Here is a 19247-nt window from a genome sequence, read left to right on the forward strand (position 1 = left end):
TATAAAGGGCATCCTTTTCTCTCAGACCACAGGTTCCACGTGCAGCCTGTCCCTAGGCTGGGGCCCTATGTGGGATGGGGCCTTGCTGACCCTCTAGACTGGGCCCCCAGGCCTCCTTCTCCAGTTTGGGTGGCCCGGCAGGGTCAGCAGAGGACTCTGGGGTGATGTTTGTCAAGTTGGCAGCGGCCACGCGGATGTCCAAGCACAGACACGGGCCCAGCTGGGCAGAGATACAGCATCCTTTATTGCTCAGGGCGCTGGCCGTCCCCGCGCGGGTGGGCAGGGATGCAGGAGCCCTCGGCCTTCGCCCTTCGGGGAGGCCGGAAGCCCTAGTGCAGGCGGACAGACCCAGACAGGACAGGCCGGCTCAGCTGCTCGGCCACAGGAGAGTGAAGGCGCCGCGGCTGCAGCGGAAATCCGGCTCTGGCTGTTCCGGCCTGAGCTCCACCGACACGAGGCGCCGGGCCCCGCGCTGGCTCAGGGGGATGCAGTCCGACACGCGGACCTCCAGGGCACGTCCCTCCCTGAAGCCGGGGCGGACGGAGAAAGGTCAGGGTCACAGTGGGCGGGCTCCGCAGACCCGCAGCCGCCCGCGTCCCGGGACTCACCCCTGGCAGTGCGCGGCCAGCACGCCCACCAGCTCCCCGACGCGGTTGTCCAGCGGCGGCTGGGAGCGGTGTAGACACACCACCAGGTCGTCCTGGCCCCGCGCGTGCAGCACCACCAGCTGGTCCCGCCCGCTGGTCACGCTCAGCCCGGTCACCTGAGGAGGGCGGGGGGCTCAGGATCAGGGGTGCAGCGGACCCTCCTCCGCGACCCTACACCCCGCGGGACCCGCACCCCAGGAGCACGTGGCGCCCCCTCAAGCACCCTGCCCTCGCGCGCATCTCCTGCTCCCCCGCAGCACCCAGTCTCTCTGCCCTCAGCCCTCTCAGCGCCCCCTAGCCCGCGGCTCCACGGTCCAGCTGTCCCCTCCAGGACCCCTTTCTCCCTCTCTGGCCCCACCCACAAGGCGGGGGGTTGGGCAAGGCGCCGCACAGAGGAATGTTCTAAATGTGCGCGGTCTAACACCGCGGCCACTGTTCACCTGTGGCTCTCGAGCACCTGAGTGTGTTGGTGCGACTGAGGAGCTGAACTTTTAGTTTCCTTTCCTTTCCTTACATTTAAATAGCCCCACTAGTCGTGGCCACCGTACCAGACGGCCCTAAACCTTACAGTTATAGGCCCGACCTCGATCCCTGCCCCCGGTTGCTCCTGGCCCTGCGGGAACAGGAGCTCTGCTTCCAGCGAGAGAGTGGGCTACAGAGCTGGGCAGAGGGGCGACGGGACCAGAGTCCCACGGGTGGCAGCCGCACCCCGCAGCCGGATCCAGGCGGTCCGGGCGGGGAGACCCCGAGGCGGCACACGAGTAGGGCAGAGGGGACACTCGGCTCGGCCAGAGTTGAGCGGGAGGGGGCGAGGGGCTGTGCCGGCGGGGTTCGGACCCGGCACTTGGGGGCAACAGGAAGCCACGCAGGCTGTTCAGAAGGGGTGCTGCCATCCTGAGTTGATATGAGTTCTAGAAAGCTCCAGCCATCCTAGGTAGGCGCAAAGGGAGGTCCGGCGGTGCCCCCCGCCCATGGGGCTCACCGTGTCCAGGGGCACGGCCCGCATCACCCGGTACTGCCGGGCCGGCTCCAGCTTGTAGAGATGCCGGTCTGTGAGCAGGAGTGCCCGGTCCCGCCTCTTGTTGAAGCGATTCACCTGCGGGACAGTCGCTGGCGGGTCACTTGCCTGACCCAGGGGCTACTCTCCCCGGGCTGGTTTTCTCACTGACTGGGTTAGAGCTGACGGTTTCCGAAGTTCCAGGATCAGCTGTGAAACCTCTGAGCTGGGCCAGGCTTGCGCTGCCGCGTCCCCAGCGCGCGGGAGCCACTTCTCACCTCGCGGCCACGCCCCGCCCCGCCTCCCCCCTCGAGGCTCCGCCCCGCCTCCCCCTCGAGGCCCCGCCCCGCCCCACCACTCGAGGCCCCGCCCCGCCTCCCCCTCGAGGCCCCGCCCCACCTCCCCACTCGCGGCCCCACTTCTCACCTTGCGGACGTGGCTGGAGAAGAGCACCGTCCCGAAGCCGTCCTTCTCCCGAAGTATCTTCAGTCGCTGAGCAAACAGGCCTGAGGCTGTGGGGTTGTCGGTGGCCTGAGGACAGATGGGGGTGCTGTTTGGGACAGGGTCTTTGGACCATGCTGGATTAATACCTGTCCTGTTATGGGCACAGCTGTCTTTCACCTCGGGCCATCGAGTCAGGCTGTGCGTCAGCCTTCAGCTGGGTCCATCCCCACGCTGGGTTCCCCGAGGGCCCAGCGCAGCCCTGAGGTTGTAGGCACGCACGTCTTTGCCCTCCATTCACCCTCACCAGCCCTGCTCCTCAGGCCAGACCTGGACAGATGAGGAGAAGGCAGGGCCCCGGGCGGGACCTGGCTCCTCCCTGGTAGCTGCACACCTGGGCAAGCCCTGAGCCCCCTGAGGTGTCATCATCCCCTGTAGAACGGGGCCGGGGGCGCAGCTCACAGTGCCCATGTGAGGGCCAAGACAGATATGGCGTGGGTTGCTGACCAGGAGGCTGTGCCTGAGAACAGGGTGGGGGCGGCTCTGAGAACAGGGGTGGGGGCCTTGCCTGAGAACAGGAGGTGGGGCCGTGCCTGAGAACAGTGAGGGAGTGGGAGGAGGGTGGAGGAGAAGGTGGTAAGTAAAACCCAGGCCGGCTGGTTCTGGGTGGAAACCTTTACACTTCAGAGGCAAGGGACGGGGCAAAGAGGCATAGCCTGTGGGACAGATGGACAGCCAGGCTAGGGACAGGACAGCTGGGGTGGACACAGGAGGCAAGGTCTCAGCCTTGAGCCCCTCCTTGGTGTGCAGCCTGGGCAGCCCCGCACTCACAGAGGACAAGTAGTCTCGGGCCCAGGCCCGCCGGCAGCCCCAGTCCTGCCGTAGCTCCTGCAGGGCCCCCATGGCAGCCACCTTGGCCTTGATCTGGGCCATGTCTGAAGGGGGGATGTTCTTCACCAGCTGCCGGGCCCGCCACCTGGAGAGGGATGGGTGGTCAGATGGGTGCCCATGCAGCCCTCGCCCTTCCCCACCCCTGGTCTTGGCCCCCAGAACATATGGTAATGACTTCTCATGCCCCTTCCCCTAGAGGAGAAGTCCAAGCCCCTCAGCCTGGCACTGGCCATCCTCCGTGTCCTAGCCTCCCTGGTCTCAGCGGAAGGTAGCTCCTCCCACTGTGAGCATGCTGGTTGCTCTGTACCCCATCTCCTGGAGAACTCCTACTCATCCTTCAAAGCCCCACTCAGATGCAGAGTTTCCTCCAATCCCTAGCCAGGACCTACCACTCTCCTCTGCAGGCCTCTATCGAGAAGACCCAGGCCTGAATGCACAGCACTATGCTGGTGCTGGGGATGTCAGGGCTCTGCCACTGACAGTGGGATGTGGGCAGCCAGTTAATGCACAGAGCCCCCATATTTTTCTGCTTGTCAGATGGGGCTCATGTGTCTCCTAGCAGGCACTACTTGTGGAGTTCAGATGATTGGGTCCAGGTGCTCAGTGGGTGCTAGCTGAATGGGAAAGAGTGAGAGGGCGGCAGCCGAGGGCACGTACCTACAAAAGAGTGCGTGGCAGGTGTCCTGGAAAGGCTGCAGCACAGCGGGGGGCGGTGGCCAGACGAGGTCGCGGCCATAGAGTGGGGGCTGCCTTGCAGCCTGGAATCGCCGCTGCAGCTCTGCCAGGTGGGCACGCACCTTGTGCCTCCGGAACCAGCGCATGATGGTGTAGATGGCCCGAAGTCGCCGGCAGCGCCGCCTCGCCAGCGTGCCCCGCCATGCCTGGGGGACCAGCCAGAGGCAGATCCTAGGTTAGGCCCAGCCGTGCCGGCCTCCCTCCCTCCACCCCCAGGGCTGCCTGCTCTCCCATCTTTCCTGAAAACACTATGCTTGTCTCTAGGGAACCCACAGCCTGGGGGTGCTGGGCCAGGCTGACGGCCCCTGGCTCCATGCCTTTTAAGCTGAGACCCAGCACCACTGGGGACTCCCAGGTGCCCCCAGGGAGAAAACATGTGAGAAGAGAGCTGGGGGGCAGATGGCGGTGCTGTCCCCTCTACCAGGGGCAACTGCCAACTGTCCATCTGGAGTCTGACCTGGTCTAGATCTAACCTCCAACTCCCAGGAGACCCTCAGACAGAAGGGCACCCCAAGAATGCCACCATCAAAACCCAGACCGAAAACTCTGCAAGCCAGGCAGCCTGCAGACCTGCAGATTAAAACAGACTTAAGCAATGTTGCCCTGGACCACAGTGTATGGACCCTGACTGAACAGAGTGAGCAGAAGTCTGGGGAGGTGCGGACGTCGCTGGAGCTGGCGCGACAGCAACAGTGCAGTGTGAACGTTTGAAGTCCCATCTCTGTGATAGCGGCCTGTGTCATGTTCTTAAAACCAACCCCTAGGGTTAGAAGAGGTTACAGTTAAATGCAGTGTGTCATCATTGATTGGAGTCTGGGTTCATAAACGGTGCCATGGGTAACAGTGGGACACTTGCAGAAATTTGAGTATGGCCTACATATGAGATACTCAGATCGTAGATTATATTTCATTAGTGTTGGATTTCTTGAATGTGCTAATGTCAGTGTGGATATAAAGGTGAATGTCCTTGTTCTTAGGATATGCCTGCTGAAGTATTTAGGGGTGTCGTTACTTTATATGGTTCAGGACAAAATACAAGTATTGAGTACCTATTGAGTCTCTGTATGTGGGTGAGGAGAGAGACAAAGACAGAGAGACAGACAGGGTGGGGGAGCCCACAATTGTAGCAATCCAGGTGAGCAGCAATCGTACGAATCTTTCAATTTTTCTGTAGGTTCGAAATGTTAAAAGTAAAAAGTTATGGGGAGAGGTGGAAGAACACTTATCCTCTGGAAATACATACTGAAATGATTCAAAAGGAAATGATTCGCTTCAAAATAACTAGAATAGACGTACAGGTGTCTACACGAATTATATTGGTCACGAGGTGATGCGTTGACACTGGGCATAGGACTGTGGGAATTTAGTATACCATTCTGCATATTTGTCTCTAGGTCCGAAATCTTTCAGAATAAACAGAAGAAGAAAAAAAAGCAAGGAAGAAAAGAAAGAAGAAAGGAAGCCAGATTCCTGAAAATCTTGTTTTGAGCACCTGGATCCACCTGGGCCTGAAGCTAGTGGCCACAGGACTGAGGTGACCTGAACTGCAGCCACACTTTTTGCTTAAGTCAGTTTCAACCGTGGTCTGTTTCTTGCGAGCGGGGACTCCTGTGGTACTTGGAAGTGTGCCTGTGGGCCCTGCTGGTGCACACACATCCCCCCACTCCAGGTGGTGCACCCCCATTCCCCCCGTCCCTCCCCCGGAGTGCACACCCATCCCCGCCCTGCTCCGTGGTGGGTGTCCCTCCGGGGCCGCACCTTCTGCAGCAGCAGCACGATGATGGGGATGAGCCGCGCGCGGCCCTGCTCCAGCGTGACTAGCGTCTGGGGTGAGCGGATGAAGAGCTTGCTGTGGCCAAAGGCCACGTCCCCCTGCAGCCCATGCTGCTCTAGGAGGGCGCCCACGGCCGCTTTGTCAGAGCCCAGCAGGTGGTTAGGCCACGTGTACTCACAGGTCATCTTGTACCTGTCACCGAAGGACAGGGCAGTGGGTGCCAGTCCCTGGGGAAGGGTATGGAGCCACCCCGCCCCATGCACCACACCCAGCCCATGTGCCCTCACTCCCCAACCCCTGCACTTGACACTCACGCCCCAGCCCCTTCCCGCCCACATCCCGCCCTGTGTTTCACATGAGGGTCCTTGCTCTCAGTGTCCTGAGGTCAGCAGCATGCTACTCCCATGTGTCAATGTCTGAGAAGTGCTCACTGCTTTGGGCACCCCCTGCTCACCCCTCAGACTCCACACAGCCCATGGAGATCGGGGTGATGGGGCTCCTGGGCAGCAGGGGTCCATACCTGAGCAGGAATCGAGGGTAGGGCTGGCGGGAAGCGAAGCCGGCCCTGCGGACCCTCACATTCTCCAGCAGCCCCAGGTATGCGACCTGGTGGCGACAGTGGCCCTCGTCCAGCCTCGCGGCCACCTTGTCCTCATTGGGCTTGATGCAGCGGACGTAGAAAGGCTCCTGTGGGAACAGAGGTCACTCAGGAGGCCGGTGTCTCAGCCCCAAGGTCACTGGGCAGGGGTGGCAGGTGAGCTCAGGTGTGCTACCTCATGTCCCTCCCATGCTCTGTCTGCGTGGGGAAGGGGCTTTCGTGGTGGGAAGGGGAGGCCGAGGGGCCAAGAGCAGGCAGAAGGGCCAGGCAATAAGGAGATGGGGATGAGGGGATGGCAGGCTGAACAGGACCTGCACCAGTGGGGGCAGGAGGCGGGGCCCAGAGCCAGGTTCGGGCGGGGCAGCATTGCGCCCTTTGGCCTTTCCTCTCGCCTTGCCTGAGGCTGAGCTGGGTCTCTGGATGTTCTTGTTGAGCCGGCCCTGGTGGCCTCCCGCTGCCCTCTCTGCCTTTGGGCTCCAAGCTCCGAAAGAAGCTAGTGCCCGTTTCCTGTCCCTGTGGCCCCAGCTTCCAGAAGATAATCCTGGTTCCCGGCAGGGCCTGGGCTGCGCCAACCCAAGCTCTGAGCAGGGTTTCCCCTTGCCTGTCCCTGCCCAAGGGGCAACGGGGCCAGGGAAGGCCAGCTGGAATCCCGTCTTTACTCAGGAATCCTGTGTCTACTCGAGCCTCAGCCTGGCTCAGGACATCCTAATCTGTGCAGTCGTGAGTCCCTCCGCCCGGGAGGCAGTGCAGCTCACAGCAGACAGGAAATGAACACCCTCCTCCACATGATGTGCAGAGGCAGTGGGCGGCCCGACTTGACACCCAGGCACAGATGGAAAGATCTGGAAGGATCTAGGGTGGCAGCAGGAGTGAGGGTGGTACCTTGGAAGCCAGGTTTTCCACCAGGGCCACCATGGAGTTCTTGAAGAGGGTGCCGGCCGTCAGGGGGCGCTTGGTCACCTCTGTGATGTCCTGCTGCCCGTCCGGCCACATAGCCTTCAGGGTGGGGTCCGTGCTGTGGAGACAGGCTGCATGTCCAGCTGCCCTCACCCTCCCGGAGAGCAGCCCCTACCCAGCTCAGCCATTCAAAAGCCTCGTGGCCTTAGTGTTGTACCTCAGGCTGTCCACCTGTCAGGCAGGGTCAGCCCCGAGTGTCTGAAGGCCCTTCCAGCCCGAGCCCCTGGGTCCTCCACCCCCCAGCGCCCACACGCACGCCCAGTGAGCTGGCTCACCTGTTGTACAGCAGCCGCTTGAAGTCCTGGAAGAGGGAGTCTCTGTTCTTGTCAATGAAGCCCTCCACCGAGTACCTGCAGGGGTCAGGGCTGGTGAGGGCCGAAGGGGCCTCTGACAGCCCCAGGAAGCCCCTCAGCCTCCTCTGGCCTGCCTCTCTTCTCATAGGTCAGCTCTCTTCCTCCCCCCTCAGCTACTGCCCTCCCTTCCCCTCTCCTGCCTGCTTTCTCTCTCATCACGTAAAACTCCCTCCCTCAGAAGTTTCTTAGATGGGTCGAATGGTTATGCCCACGGCTCTGGAGCCAAATGTTGCAGCACTGAATCCTGGCTCTAATGCATACATGCTGTGTGACCTGGGATGAGTTACTTAACCTCTCTGTCCTCACTATACATCAGATGCTCAGAATAGTATCTACTTAGTTTTCCATAAATATCAGCAATTGCGATTACAACCAGGAACTTCTGAGTCATTGGTCTATTTTGATCCTGTGGCACTGACAACCACAGATTCATTGTCTCCTCCTTTGACTGCTAGAAAGCTCAGCACCAAAATCTTGGCTCCACTTGCAGCTCCTGCAAAAGCTCGGGGCATGGGATCTGATGCCTGGCTGCTTTGTCTTCTCTATTCTATTTCTTCTCCTTGTGAAGGACACATTAGACACTTGTGTCTCTCTCTGGAGTCCCTCGAAACCACTTCAAGATGAGGTGAGCGACAGGTAAGTTAATAACAACAATCATGGCGATTTCCAAAGGACCCCCTCGGCCTTGGCACTCTGGGTGTGACCTGAGGACCGGCAGTGTTCGCCCGCCTGGGAGCTGGTTAGAAATGCAGACTCGGCCTGTCGCCCCTCTGCGCTGACCTGCAGCTCGCAGGATGCACTGCTCAGAGTGTGCCAGGAACTGGCCCTGGACTGGATTGGGGACCCCTCCCCGGCTGCATCTCGGAATGTGCTGGGGTGGAGCCCAGACATGGCATTTTTTTAAGCTCCCCAGAGGATTCCGTGGTGCAGCCAGGGCTGAGAATCACTGTCTTAAAAGCCCCATTTCGTGCTTTCACTTGTGAATCTGGTAAAGAGGATGTTTTCAGTGTCTTAAAAAGGGAAGAGGGGACATAGTGGGGGGCCTCACGTGACATCCCCCGCATAGTGCTTGATCCGGAAGTCTCGGCCAAACTCCATGGTCTTGTCTGTGGGGCAGAGCTGTGGGAGAGACAGGCCAGGGTCAAGGCACAGAAGGTGAGCGGGATCTGCAGGGGGTGGGGGGACAGTGCTGAAGAAGAGGCTGGGCCACCCCCAAGGCCCCACCAAGACAGGCAGCAGGGTGCCTGGGGGTGTGTGTGCCAGCACCAGGACAAGCTGGGGTTATGCGGGGTGGGGGTGACTGCAGGGGGCGGAGGGGGCACCTGGCGGCTGGTGTAGTGTGGGTGGTGGCGGTGGTGTGTGTCCAGGGTCTGCAGGAAGATGCGGTCAGTGATGGGGCCCGCAGTGCTGCAGGCCTCATCCAGCACGGCCAGGATGCCACGGTGGGGCCGTTCCACCAGCTCCACGATGGTGGCGTTGTTGAAGTACTCAACCTGGGGCAGAGCGAGCAGGCAGCTCCCGAGTCCCGCCAGCCAACCTCTCCCACACCATCCCTGCTGGGCGCCCTCTCTGCCTGGCCGTCCTCCGCACGTCTGCTTGCCTGCCCGCTCCCTCAGGGCCCACAGCCGCGTGGATGGCTGGGCACTCACGCTCTGCCAGGTGATGCCCTCCCGCTCATACTCCTCCTGCTCCTGCTTCAGGATGAGCTGGATGAAGAGCTGCTGCAGCTTCTCATTGCAGTAGTTGATGCAGAACTGCTCGAAGCTGGGGGCGGGGGGGTCTCGTTCAGAGTCACGCCTTACCCGCCCACCTTGGGGCTTTTGCTCCATTTGGAGTGAGTGCGGTGTTGGCAGGTCTCTCCCCTAAAGTTTGCCCGAGGGGTCTGGTGCCAGGTACCCCAAGTGGCCCAGAGTGGGGCTGCATTTCCCCCTCTGGGCCTCTCCTTTTCCCCACTGCTCCCACCTCTGGCACACATGCTCCGGAGTGGATTGGGGAGTCTGGCAAGGGGACATAAGCCTGAGATTTTGCCTTCCTGGTCACCACTGGGCAGGTGGCACAGCTGAGGCAGGCTCGGGGGCATGAGCCTGGGGCCAGGGACCAGCTGGGACAGACGCCAGACATCCCACTCCCCAGCCCAGCCAAGCTCCCCCGGACTAAGGCGGCCCTAGAGGTTGAGGGGTCAGAGCATGGGATATGGTGCCTGGGCCACCCACCTGTTGACAGGGAACACCTCGAAGCCATAGATGTCCAGCACACCGATGACTGTGTCCTTGCCGTCACGCCGGGGGTCCCGGTCCCGGGGTTCCATGACACCATTGATCCGGTCCACCACCCACTCAAATAGCCGCTGGTATACTGCCTGGGGAGAGGCCAGGAGCCAGTTGCTTTTGGCTGCCTCTAGCCTTGCCTCCTCCAGGAAGGCCTCCTGGGTGCCCCTACCCCCTGCCTGCCCCCAGAGTACCTTAGCACAGGCGTCCCGGGCATAGCTGGCCTCAGCCGCAGTGTGGCCCTTCTCAATGACTTCTCTGCCTCCTGAGGCCACAGTGCGAGCCAGCAGGCAGCGCAGCACCAGCTCCCGAGGTGTGGCTGTCAGCTCAGCCACGTGGTCCACCAGCACTTCCTCCGTCACGGCCAGGCTCCCCTGCTCCAGGGTATCCTCCTCAGTCTCCACAAACTCGATGTTTCCCTGGTGATGGGGGAATCGTGAAGAGTCAGGCTCCATGTTCCAAAGGAGCCTGCACACCTTTCCTGGGGGAGAGGAAAGGAAGCCAGTGGAGCCCGGCTTCTGCCACAGATGCAGCGAGAAAGGTGAGAGCGGCCCCCAGAACACACCAGAGCCTTCCCCAAGGCTTCCCACTCAGAACAGCACGTGAATGATCCCACTGCATCCTCCCAAAGCCAGCTACGTGCTACCTATTCCTCAAGCTACCTCGAGAGGATGGAGTTCTCAGAGGCACTGAGTACCCTACCCAAAGCCACACAGCTCTTAAATGACAAAAGCAAGAGGCAGGTCTGCACGACGCTCGCCTTTACTGAGCCTGGACTGCCCTTGCCCACTAAATGCGGGCTCATCTACTAGTCGCGGACTGGGCACGTCGCAGGCCTGACTTGCCACAATCTGGGCACGTAGAGCCCACAGCCCAGGGCCTGGCCTTGAGAGAGCCCACAGCCAAAGCAACTTGGCTTCAGCAGAGGGAGGAGTGGGCCAGCTACCTAACTGGGTTGTCAGAGGCCAGTCTCCTCCTCCAGGGGTGGCTCCCAGCCAGGACACCATGTGGGGAGGTGGCCCCCCAGCCCTGGCAGCCAGGCTCACCAAGTGTAGTATGGCGGCCAGGATCCGGTGCACGGAGCCCACCTCCTCAGGGCTGAAGCCGATCACCCGCATGGCCTCTGTCACTGCCTGGTGGTGGCTCTTCTCATCGGTCTCCAAGACCTGAGGGAGAAAGGGGTCAGCACCCCAGGGCCACGCTGAGCCCCAATTCCTCTGTCCCAGTGCCTGTGCTCACCTTCTGCACCCCATCCCCACACTGAGCCCTGTTCCCCGCTCACACTGAGCCCTGCTCCCTGGCGGGTGAAATTATACAGGGCAGGGTTCCTCTGCAGGTGCAGTTCTCGCAGCTCCTCGTCCTCACTGCCCCGCAGCAACTGTAAGACAGAGACACCCCTTGGTTAGGCCTCCTGAGCTCCAGAAACCTCACCCACACTTGTTTGATGACAAACAGATGTGTCCTTCAACCATCGTTGACCCAACAATGGCACGGAAGCTCAGAGATGGTGTAGATACTGCTGGAGTTCAGGGAGAACCCATTTCTAGGTCAGACATGGTGTAGACACTAAACAAGGCAATGAGAACCCACTTCAGTGGTCAGATATGGTATAGACACCATGAGAGTCCAGGTAGAACCCACTTCAGTGGTCAGACATGGTGTTGATACCGCCCAAGCCAGGGAAGAACTACTCAGTAGTCAGAGCTGTTATAGACACTTAATGAGTCCAAAGAGAACCCACTTCAGTGGTCAAACATGTTGTAGACACCATGGGAGTACAGGGAGATCCCACTTCAGAGGTCATACACAATGTAGAAACCACCTGAGTCCAGGGAGAACCCACTTCAGAGCCAGATGCATTGTAGACACCACCCATGTCCCAGGAGAACCCACTTCAGTAGTGAGACATGGTGTAGACACCGTCAAAGTCCAGGCAGAATCCACTTCAGTGAATCAAGAAAGAATGTAGATATCACCCAAGTCCATGGAGATCCCACCTCCATGGGTCAGAATGGTGTAGACACCACTAATGTCCAGGCAGATCTCAATTCAGTGGTCAGGCAGGGTGTAGACACTACCCATGTCCAAGGAGATCCCATCTCAAGGGTCAGGCACAGTGTAGACACTGCCTGTGTCCAGACAGAAATCACCTCAATGGGTCTGACATGGTGTAGACACCATCAATGTACAGGGAGATCCTACCTCAGTGGATCAGTCATAGTGTAGACACCACCTGAATCCAGAGAGAGCCCACTTCAGTGGGACATAGTGTAGACATCAACTGTGTCCCAGGAGACCCCGGTTTAGTGGTCAGACATAGTGTAGATACTGCCAGTGTTCAGGCAGACCCACCTGAGTGGTCAGTACACTGTGAATGTCCAGGAAGATAGCACTTCAGTGGGTCAGACATGGTGTAGACACTTCAAATGTCCTGGAAAAATCCACTTTGGTGCATCAGAACAGTGTAGACACTGTGTCCAGGGTGAGCTTACCTCAGTGGGTCAGACACGGTTGTACACTGTGTGTGTCCACGTAGAACCCACTTCAGTGAGTCAGAAAGAGTGTAGACACCACATGTGTCCCAGGAGAACTCATTTCAGTGTGTCAGAATCTTGTAGACAATGCCCATGTCTAGGGTGAACTTACCTCAGTGGATTAGACGTGGTGTAGACATCGACTGAGGCCAGGAAGATCCTACCTCAGTGGGTCAGACACAGTATAGACACTGGCCCAGTCCAGGGAGAACATACCTCAGTGGTAAGATTGGTGTAAACAAAGACCAAGTCCAGGGAGATCCCACTTCAGTGGTCAGATACAGTGTAGACACTGCCTGTGTGTTGGTGTGTCCCACTTCAGTGGTCAGATGCAGTATAGACACCGCCAGTCCAGACAGACACTTCAGTGGTCAAACATGGTATAGAAACTTCCCAAGTCCAGGGAGATCCCCTCTCAGTGGGTCAGACACTGTAGACACTGCCTGTGCCCAGGTAGAACCCACCTAAGTGAGTCAGATTGGTGTAGACACCACCCTAATCAAGGCAGATCTCACCTCAGTGGTCAGACATGGTATAGATAGGCCAGTGCCCAGGCAGAACCCCTTAGTGGTCAAAGTTGGCATAGACACCACCATAGTCCAAGGAGATGCCACTTCATCAGTGAGTCAGACACTTTGTAGACACTGCCCAAGTCCAGGCAGAACTCACCTCTGTGGGTCAGACATGGTGTAGACACTGACTGAGTCCAGGCAGAACCCACTTCAGTGGGTCAGACATGGTTGTACATCATCAGAGTCCAGGGAGAAGCCACCTCAGTTGGTCAGACATGCTTGTTCAGTGCAAGTGTCCTGGGATCCGACTTCAGCATGTCAGACACTGTGTAGACACCACAGGTGTCCCAGGAGAACCCAATTCAGTGGGTCTGAATGGTGTGGACACCACCCGTGTCCAGAGTGAACCTACCTCAATGGTCAGACAAGGTGTTGACACTGCCCAAGTCATAGAGGTTCAGCCTCAATGGGTCAGAACTGGTGTAACCACCAATGTCCAGAGAATTCCTACCTCAGTGGGTCAGACACAGTGTAGACACTGCCTGAGTCCAGGGAGAATCCACCTTAGTGGGTCATACTTGATGTAGTAATGCCCGTGTCTGGGGAGAACCCAGTTTAGTGGGTCAGAACAATGTAGACACTGTCCAAGTCAAGGGAGAACTTACCTCAGTGGGCCAGACACAATATACAACTGTGGAAGGAAGATCCCACCTCAGTGATCAGACACGGTGTAGACACTGCCAGTTTCCAGGATATCCCACTACAGTGGGTCAGAAACAGTGTGGACACTGCTTGAGTCCAGGGAGCACCTACTTCAGTGGGGTGGACAAGGTATATCACTGCCAGTGTCCAGGGAGATCCTACATAGTGGGTATGAAGGGATGTAGACGCTACCTGTGTCCAGGCTGAACTCCCACCAGTGGTCAGACACAGTGTAGACATTGCCACATCCAGGGAGAATCCACTTCCATGAGTCAGAATGGTGTAGACCACCAGTGTCCAGGGAAATCAAACCTCAGTGGGTTTGAAACAGTGTAGACACCACCAATTTCTGGGGATATCCCACTTCAATGGGTCAGATCAGTGTAGACACCACCTGAGTCCAGAATGATCCCACCTTAGTGAGTCAGACACAGTGTAAACATTGTTTGAGTTGAGGGACATCCAACCTCAGTGGGTCAGACAGTGTAGATATCACTAATGTTCAGGGAATTCCCACTTCAGTGGCTCAGACACAGTGTAAACACCACTTGAGTCCAGGCAGAACTCACCTCAGTGGTGTGTACATCACAAGTGTACAGGGGGATCCCATTTCAGTGGGTCAGACACAGTGTAGACACTACCCATGTCCAGGCAGTGTCTACCTAGTGGGTAAGATTGGTGTAGTCACTTAAGTTCCAGGGAGTTCCCACTTCAGTGGGTCAGACATGGTGTAATCATGTCTGTGTCTGGGGAGAATCCAATTCAATGGGTCAGAACAGTGTAGACACTGCCCAAGTCCATGGAGATCTTACTTCAGTGGATCAGACATGGTTGTACACTACGAGAGTCCAAATATCCCACTTTCATGTGTCAGACTTCATGTAGACACAGCACGTGTCCGGGGCAACCCAATTCAGTGGGTCAGAACGGTGTAGACACCACATGTGTCCAGGGCAAACTTACCTTCATGGATCAGACACATGTGGACACTGCCCAAGTCCAGGCAGAACCCACTTCATTAGGTCTGATACCTTGTAGACACTGCTGAGTACAGACAGAACCCCCCTCGGTGGGTCAGACATGGTGTGGACACCGACTGATTTGAGGGAGATCTCACCTCAGTGGGTCAGATAGGGTGTAGACACTGCCCGAGTCCTGGCAGAACCCACCTCAGTGGGTCATTCACAGTATGGGGACCACCAGATTCAGGGAGATTCAACATCAATGGGTCAGACACGGTATAGATCACTAGTGTCCAGAGAGTTCCCACTTCAGTGGGTCAGACGTAGTCTATGTAGATATGTCTGTGTCCTGAGAGAACCCACTTCAATGGGTCAGATACAGTGTAGACACTACCCGAGTCTAGGGAGATCTTACCTCAGTGGGATAGACATGGTCTAGACACTGACCAAGTCAAGGGATTTGTCACCTTAGTGGATATGAATGATGTAGACACTGCCAGTGTCTAGGAGGAAGCCGCCTCAGTGGGTCATGTACACTGGAGACACTACCAGAGTCAGGGAGATCCAGTATCAATGGGTCAGACATGGTGTAAACACCACAGGATTACAGGGAGATCTCACCTCAGTGGGTCAGACATGGTGCAGGCACTGCCCAAGTCCAGGTAGAACCCACCTTGGTGGGTCATACACAATGTCAGCACCACCAGACTCAGGGAGATCCAGTATCAATGGGTCAGACATGGTGCAGACTGCCAATATCCACAGAGTTCCCACCTCACTGGGTCAGATACGGTGTAGATATGCCTGTGTCCTGGGAGATCCTACTTTCAGTGGTCAGCCACAATGTAGACACTACCCGTGTCCAAGCAGAACCACCTCAGTGGTCAGACATGGTGTAAATATAGCCCGAGTACAGGGAGACCCCACCTCAGTGGGTCTGACCTGGTGTAGACACCACTGGTGTCCAGACAGAACCCGCCTCAGTATCACACAGGGTATAGACCCTGCCCATGTCCAGATAGACCCCGCCTCAGGGTCAGATGCAGTGCACACACCACCTATATCAGGGAGACCCCACCCCAGGGCGGGTGGAGAGGGGAATGGACGGTGGACGGAGCCATGGAAGGGCTTCCCCACTACCTGCCCACCCACTCGCCAGCTCACTCACCTGGTAGAAGGCATGGAAGTTCCTTTCACCCACGTGCTGTTTGAGGACTCGAGACTGAGGAGAGAGGGGCAGCTGGGCCTGTGCTTGGGCAGCAGCCTCATCCCAGGGGACCCGCCCTAGAGCCCCCAGGGCAGTGCAGGCAGGAGGTGGTGGGCCTGGCCACAGAGGGAGCCCTGCCTGTGAACCTGGGGCTTCAGAGAGGGTATGTTCCTGCCCCCAGGGCCTGGGAGGGTCAGCATTGTTGGGCAGCTCTGTCTGGTCCCCACAGGGAGGCCTGCACAGCCCACCTGCCTAGGGTGTGCAGAAGCAGGGCCCACCTTCTCCAGCAGGTAGCTGTGGATGTGTCCCCCGACAGGGTCTCCTTTGAAGTCAAAGTTGATGTCCATGTACTTGCCGAAGCGGCTGGAGTTGTGGTTGCGGTTGGTGCGTGCATTGCCGAAGGCCTCCAGCACGCAGGTGGACTTGAGCAGCACGTCCTTGACCCTGCGTGGGGCGAGGGGCCAGAGCTATAAAGCAAAGACCTCATACTGGGGACTGTACCTAAGTCCAGCATCCAGCCTGAAGCCTCCCCATTGCAGGAGGTGAGGAGGCCCAAGGGCCTGGCCTCCCCCTGCGCTGCCCCGTGCAGGCTGTGGAATGACCCTTTGCTCTGAGACGCTGGGAAAGGCACCGGCCAGGCGCTTGTGCTGGGTGTAGTATAAGCACCGGGCCCGAAAGGCCTCAGCCATAGTGTATGGTCACCTCCCACCTTCCCAGGCAGCAGCTGCGGGCTGCAGTGAGGAGATGGGTCTGGACGCTTGTCATCAACTCCAGCTGCAGGAGTGGGCAGCTGCCGGCCACGTGTGCTCAGGAACTTCCATCACTGCCCCCCACCCAACCCCACCTCACCCCATCTTGACAGGAAGAGCCGGGGCTCCCACACAGGAAGCTGCTCCCACAAGGCCTGACTGGTGAGCAGCAGGCGGGCAGGTGGACAGCCAGGCCCTGATTCCCAGGTTCCTGGCCCAAGCCAGCACAACCAGCCTGGCATCCTGGGCCTTCCTGAACGGCCACCCAACTTTTCCCCTTCGTTGGGTGCACCGGCTGTCAATCCTTGTCCCTCACCTCCATCCCGTCGCCAGGGGGAGGGCTTCCTGCACAGGGCCCCCTCAGTTGAAAGGTCCAGGGTGTGGGTCACCTGGAGCCTCCTGATAGGCGAGCCCACTAAACTTGGCTTGATCCGAGCTGGGCTCAGTCCTGTCTCTTGCTCCCCGTTAGGCGTGAGGCCCAGGGCTGCCCCTGCCCCAGCCCTCTCCGCCCTTACCTCTCCACCTCGGCCCTCTGGCTAGGGTTGGTGACGGCAGCGATGTACTGCATGATGTGCTTGCTGGCTTCTGTCTTTCCTGCCCCACTCTCCCCTGCCGGACAGATGGACAGTCAGACAGAATTAGCGACCACTCCCCCTTGGCCAGCTCCCTGTGCCCACTTCCTCCCCAGTGCTTCAATCACCTCCCATCACTGACAAATGAAGATGCTGGGGCCCAGGGAGGCTGCGAGCCAGCACTGGGGCCTTAGCCACAGGGCAGGTACCTGAGATAACGATGCAGGTGTCCCTGGACCGGCGCTTCATCGCCCTGTAGGCGGCGTTGGCCACGGCATACAGATGGGGTGGCCGCTCGTAGAGCTCACGGCCTTGGTACCTGGCGATGGCCTCGGGCCCGTACAAGGGCAGCTCCTGGTAGGGGTTCACGGACACCAGCACCTCCCCGATGTAGGTGTAGATGCGGCCCTTCTCGAACCTGGCACAGGCAGGGCCAGTCCTCAGCGCTCAGGGCAGCAGGGACACACACCCAGGGCCTGGGGCCTCGAGGCCCTGGGCTGCCCCTGGGCTGAGAGCGGAGAAGTGGGACGGGTTGACCTGAGTCTTCCCGGTGCCCACACTACCGTAGTGTAGTGTTGGGCTCCACACTGCTCTCCACGGGGTCCTGATGTCACAGGAATCATGACCACCCATTCTATGAAGGGACTGACTTGCCCAAGACCACACTGGGCAAGGCAGAGCAGCAGGTTCGGAACCAGGTTTGGGGACAGGGAGGGGCCCTTTTCCGGCTCAAGGCCTGGGTGGGGAACCAGAGGCAGATAGGACCCGCCTAGCTCCACCCAGATGGTAGGCGCCGGGAGGGGCTGAGGGCAGCTGGGGCTGCAGCATCCTCCCTGGCACATCCTCAGACTCCTCAACTCTCCCGTCAGGCGCCCAGTTGCTGGTGGGGTGGCTGTGTCGTCCCTCTCTTGACCTTCCTGCCTGAGGAGGAGCGCGGCCTGCTCCCCGTGGTGTCGCGGACCCGCCCTTCCCCTGGCGGCTATCCTGGGTTCCTCTTCCTCCCCTGCCTCTGGCTCCCTCCACACCTTCTCAAGTGCCACCCAGCCACCCACCGGGGACCTGCTCAGAGACACGCTTTCCCATCTGCAAGCTGTGTGGGCTGGGGCTCAGTGCTCCACTGTTAAATGGAGATGGTAATACCTGGCTTATATGCTAGTTTATACGAATGAAGTAACATCAAGTTTAGCTGGGTGCCCCATACAAAGTAGCTCATTTCCTGTCCTCTGGCTTCAACAGTCTGTGCTCAGTGGAGCCCCACCCCGAAGCTCTACACAGCAGGCTGCCTTCTGCTCCCCAAGGCTGTTCAGGGATGAAACCAGCTCTCAGTGGCCACCCCATCTCACTGCCTGACCCCCGGTTCTTCCCTGCCCTCTGCCTTTCTCCTCAGTAAATCGGGCCTCATGTCACTTCTACCAGCCACACCCTGAATCATCCCCATGTGTCCCCCTGAGTGTCACCTCAACTTGTCCACCTGCACCCCAGGGCAGGACTTACCCACTTCCCTCAGAGCCCCCAGGGCTCAACACAGCCCCATGCAGGAGATGGAGCGCCCACCCAGTCCAGGTGCCTGGCACCTGCCTGTCCCTGCCGGGCAGGATGGGTAGAAGACACCTGGGTTGTGTGTGAGGCAAAGATCTGAGGAGCTCTGTCCATTGCAGGGTGGCCACCCTTGCCCTTGAGGGGACAGTTGTTCCTGCCCTGACACATCTCCCTGCAGTCACCCAGATGGTGGTCTGCCAGGGTGTGTATGCACTACCCTTCCCGGACTGATGGAGATCAGTAGGGCTGGGGATGAGAAGGGAGCCAGTGCCCTGGGTCTACCTGAGCTTCAGGTTCTCCATGAAGTCCTCCATGGTCACTTGGTCCAAAAGCACAAAGTCGGGTTTGCCGCAGTCGGGGCCTTCCTCGTCCTCCATCCTGCCGCGGGCAGCACCCAGGCCAGGTTGCCCCTGCCTTCCTCTGCAGAGGGGCGGAGGGAAGGGGTGCTCTCCAGCAGGCCCAGCCCTCCCTGCCCGCAGCCCTCCCTGCTCGTCTCCCCAGCGGCTGCGCAGTAAAGTAGGAAGTGGGTTCTGGCCCCAGGGAGGGACTGCTTTTCCCACTTGCAGCTCCCTCCTGAGGGGCTCTGACCCCTGCTTCCTGTTCCCCACCCCCAGAGAGCGGGTGTGCCTAACGGTTGGTCTGGTCAAGGCTGGGGGGTTCCTGTTGGCCTCCTTAGGAAGCTCCAACCATTGTGATCTCTAAGTCCACCCCTCACCCCAAGCAGCAGAGACTGCAGTCCCCAGCCCTGCCACACTGAGTCACTTGTGGGACTGTAAGGAATGATTTCTTGACATGGTCTTGGCTACCTAA

The 19247-nt window shown here is 59.0% G+C and overlaps 1 protein-coding gene across 1 annotated transcript; it reads right to left on the reverse strand.

The window, feature by feature from the left end:
- Positions 1-231: 231 nt before the first annotated feature.
- On the reverse strand, positions 232-18873 carry MYO1G (myosin IG). The gene is made up of 22 exons (XM_046670744.1): positions 18720-18873; positions 17108-17316; positions 16842-16935; positions 15856-16021; positions 15539-15592; positions 10943-11038; positions 10707-10826; positions 9855-10079; positions 9607-9752; positions 9043-9157; positions 8716-8886; positions 8442-8512; positions 7316-7390; positions 6966-7098; positions 6006-6172; positions 5470-5677; positions 3634-3857; positions 2917-3061; positions 2071-2175; positions 1630-1743; positions 609-763; positions 232-524 (listed from the first exon to the last, which is right to left on the reverse strand). Exons 1-22 carry the CDS (start codon positions 18812-18814, stop codon positions 368-370), a joined length of 3045 nt encoding a protein of 1014 aa, XP_046526700.1. The 5' UTR covers positions 18815-18873; the 3' UTR covers positions 232-367.
- Between the last annotated feature and the right edge of the window lie 374 nt (positions 18874-19247).

This window comes from Equus quagga, chromosome 8, assembly GCF_021613505.1.
Source record: "Equus quagga isolate Etosha38 chromosome 8, UCLA_HA_Equagga_1.0, whole genome shotgun sequence".
NCBI classification, from domain to species: Eukaryota; Metazoa; Chordata; class Mammalia; order Perissodactyla; family Equidae; genus Equus; species Equus quagga.

Excerpts from the sequence above, each read along its gene's own strand:
- MYO1G (XM_046670744.1), bottom strand. The coding sequence starts at position 18,814 with ATGGAGGACGAGGAAGGCCCCGACTGCGGCAAACCCGACTTTGTGCTT. Across the intron at positions 9,158-9,606 it reads GAGGTGTTCCCTGTCAACAG|CTTCGAGCAGTTCTGCATCA; the intron begins GTGGGTGGCCCA and ends CCCCGCCCCCAG. Across the intron at positions 7,099-7,315 it reads AAGCGGCTGCTGTACAACAG|CACGGACCCCACCCTGAAGG; the intron begins GTGAGCCAGCTC and ends CTGTCTCCACAG.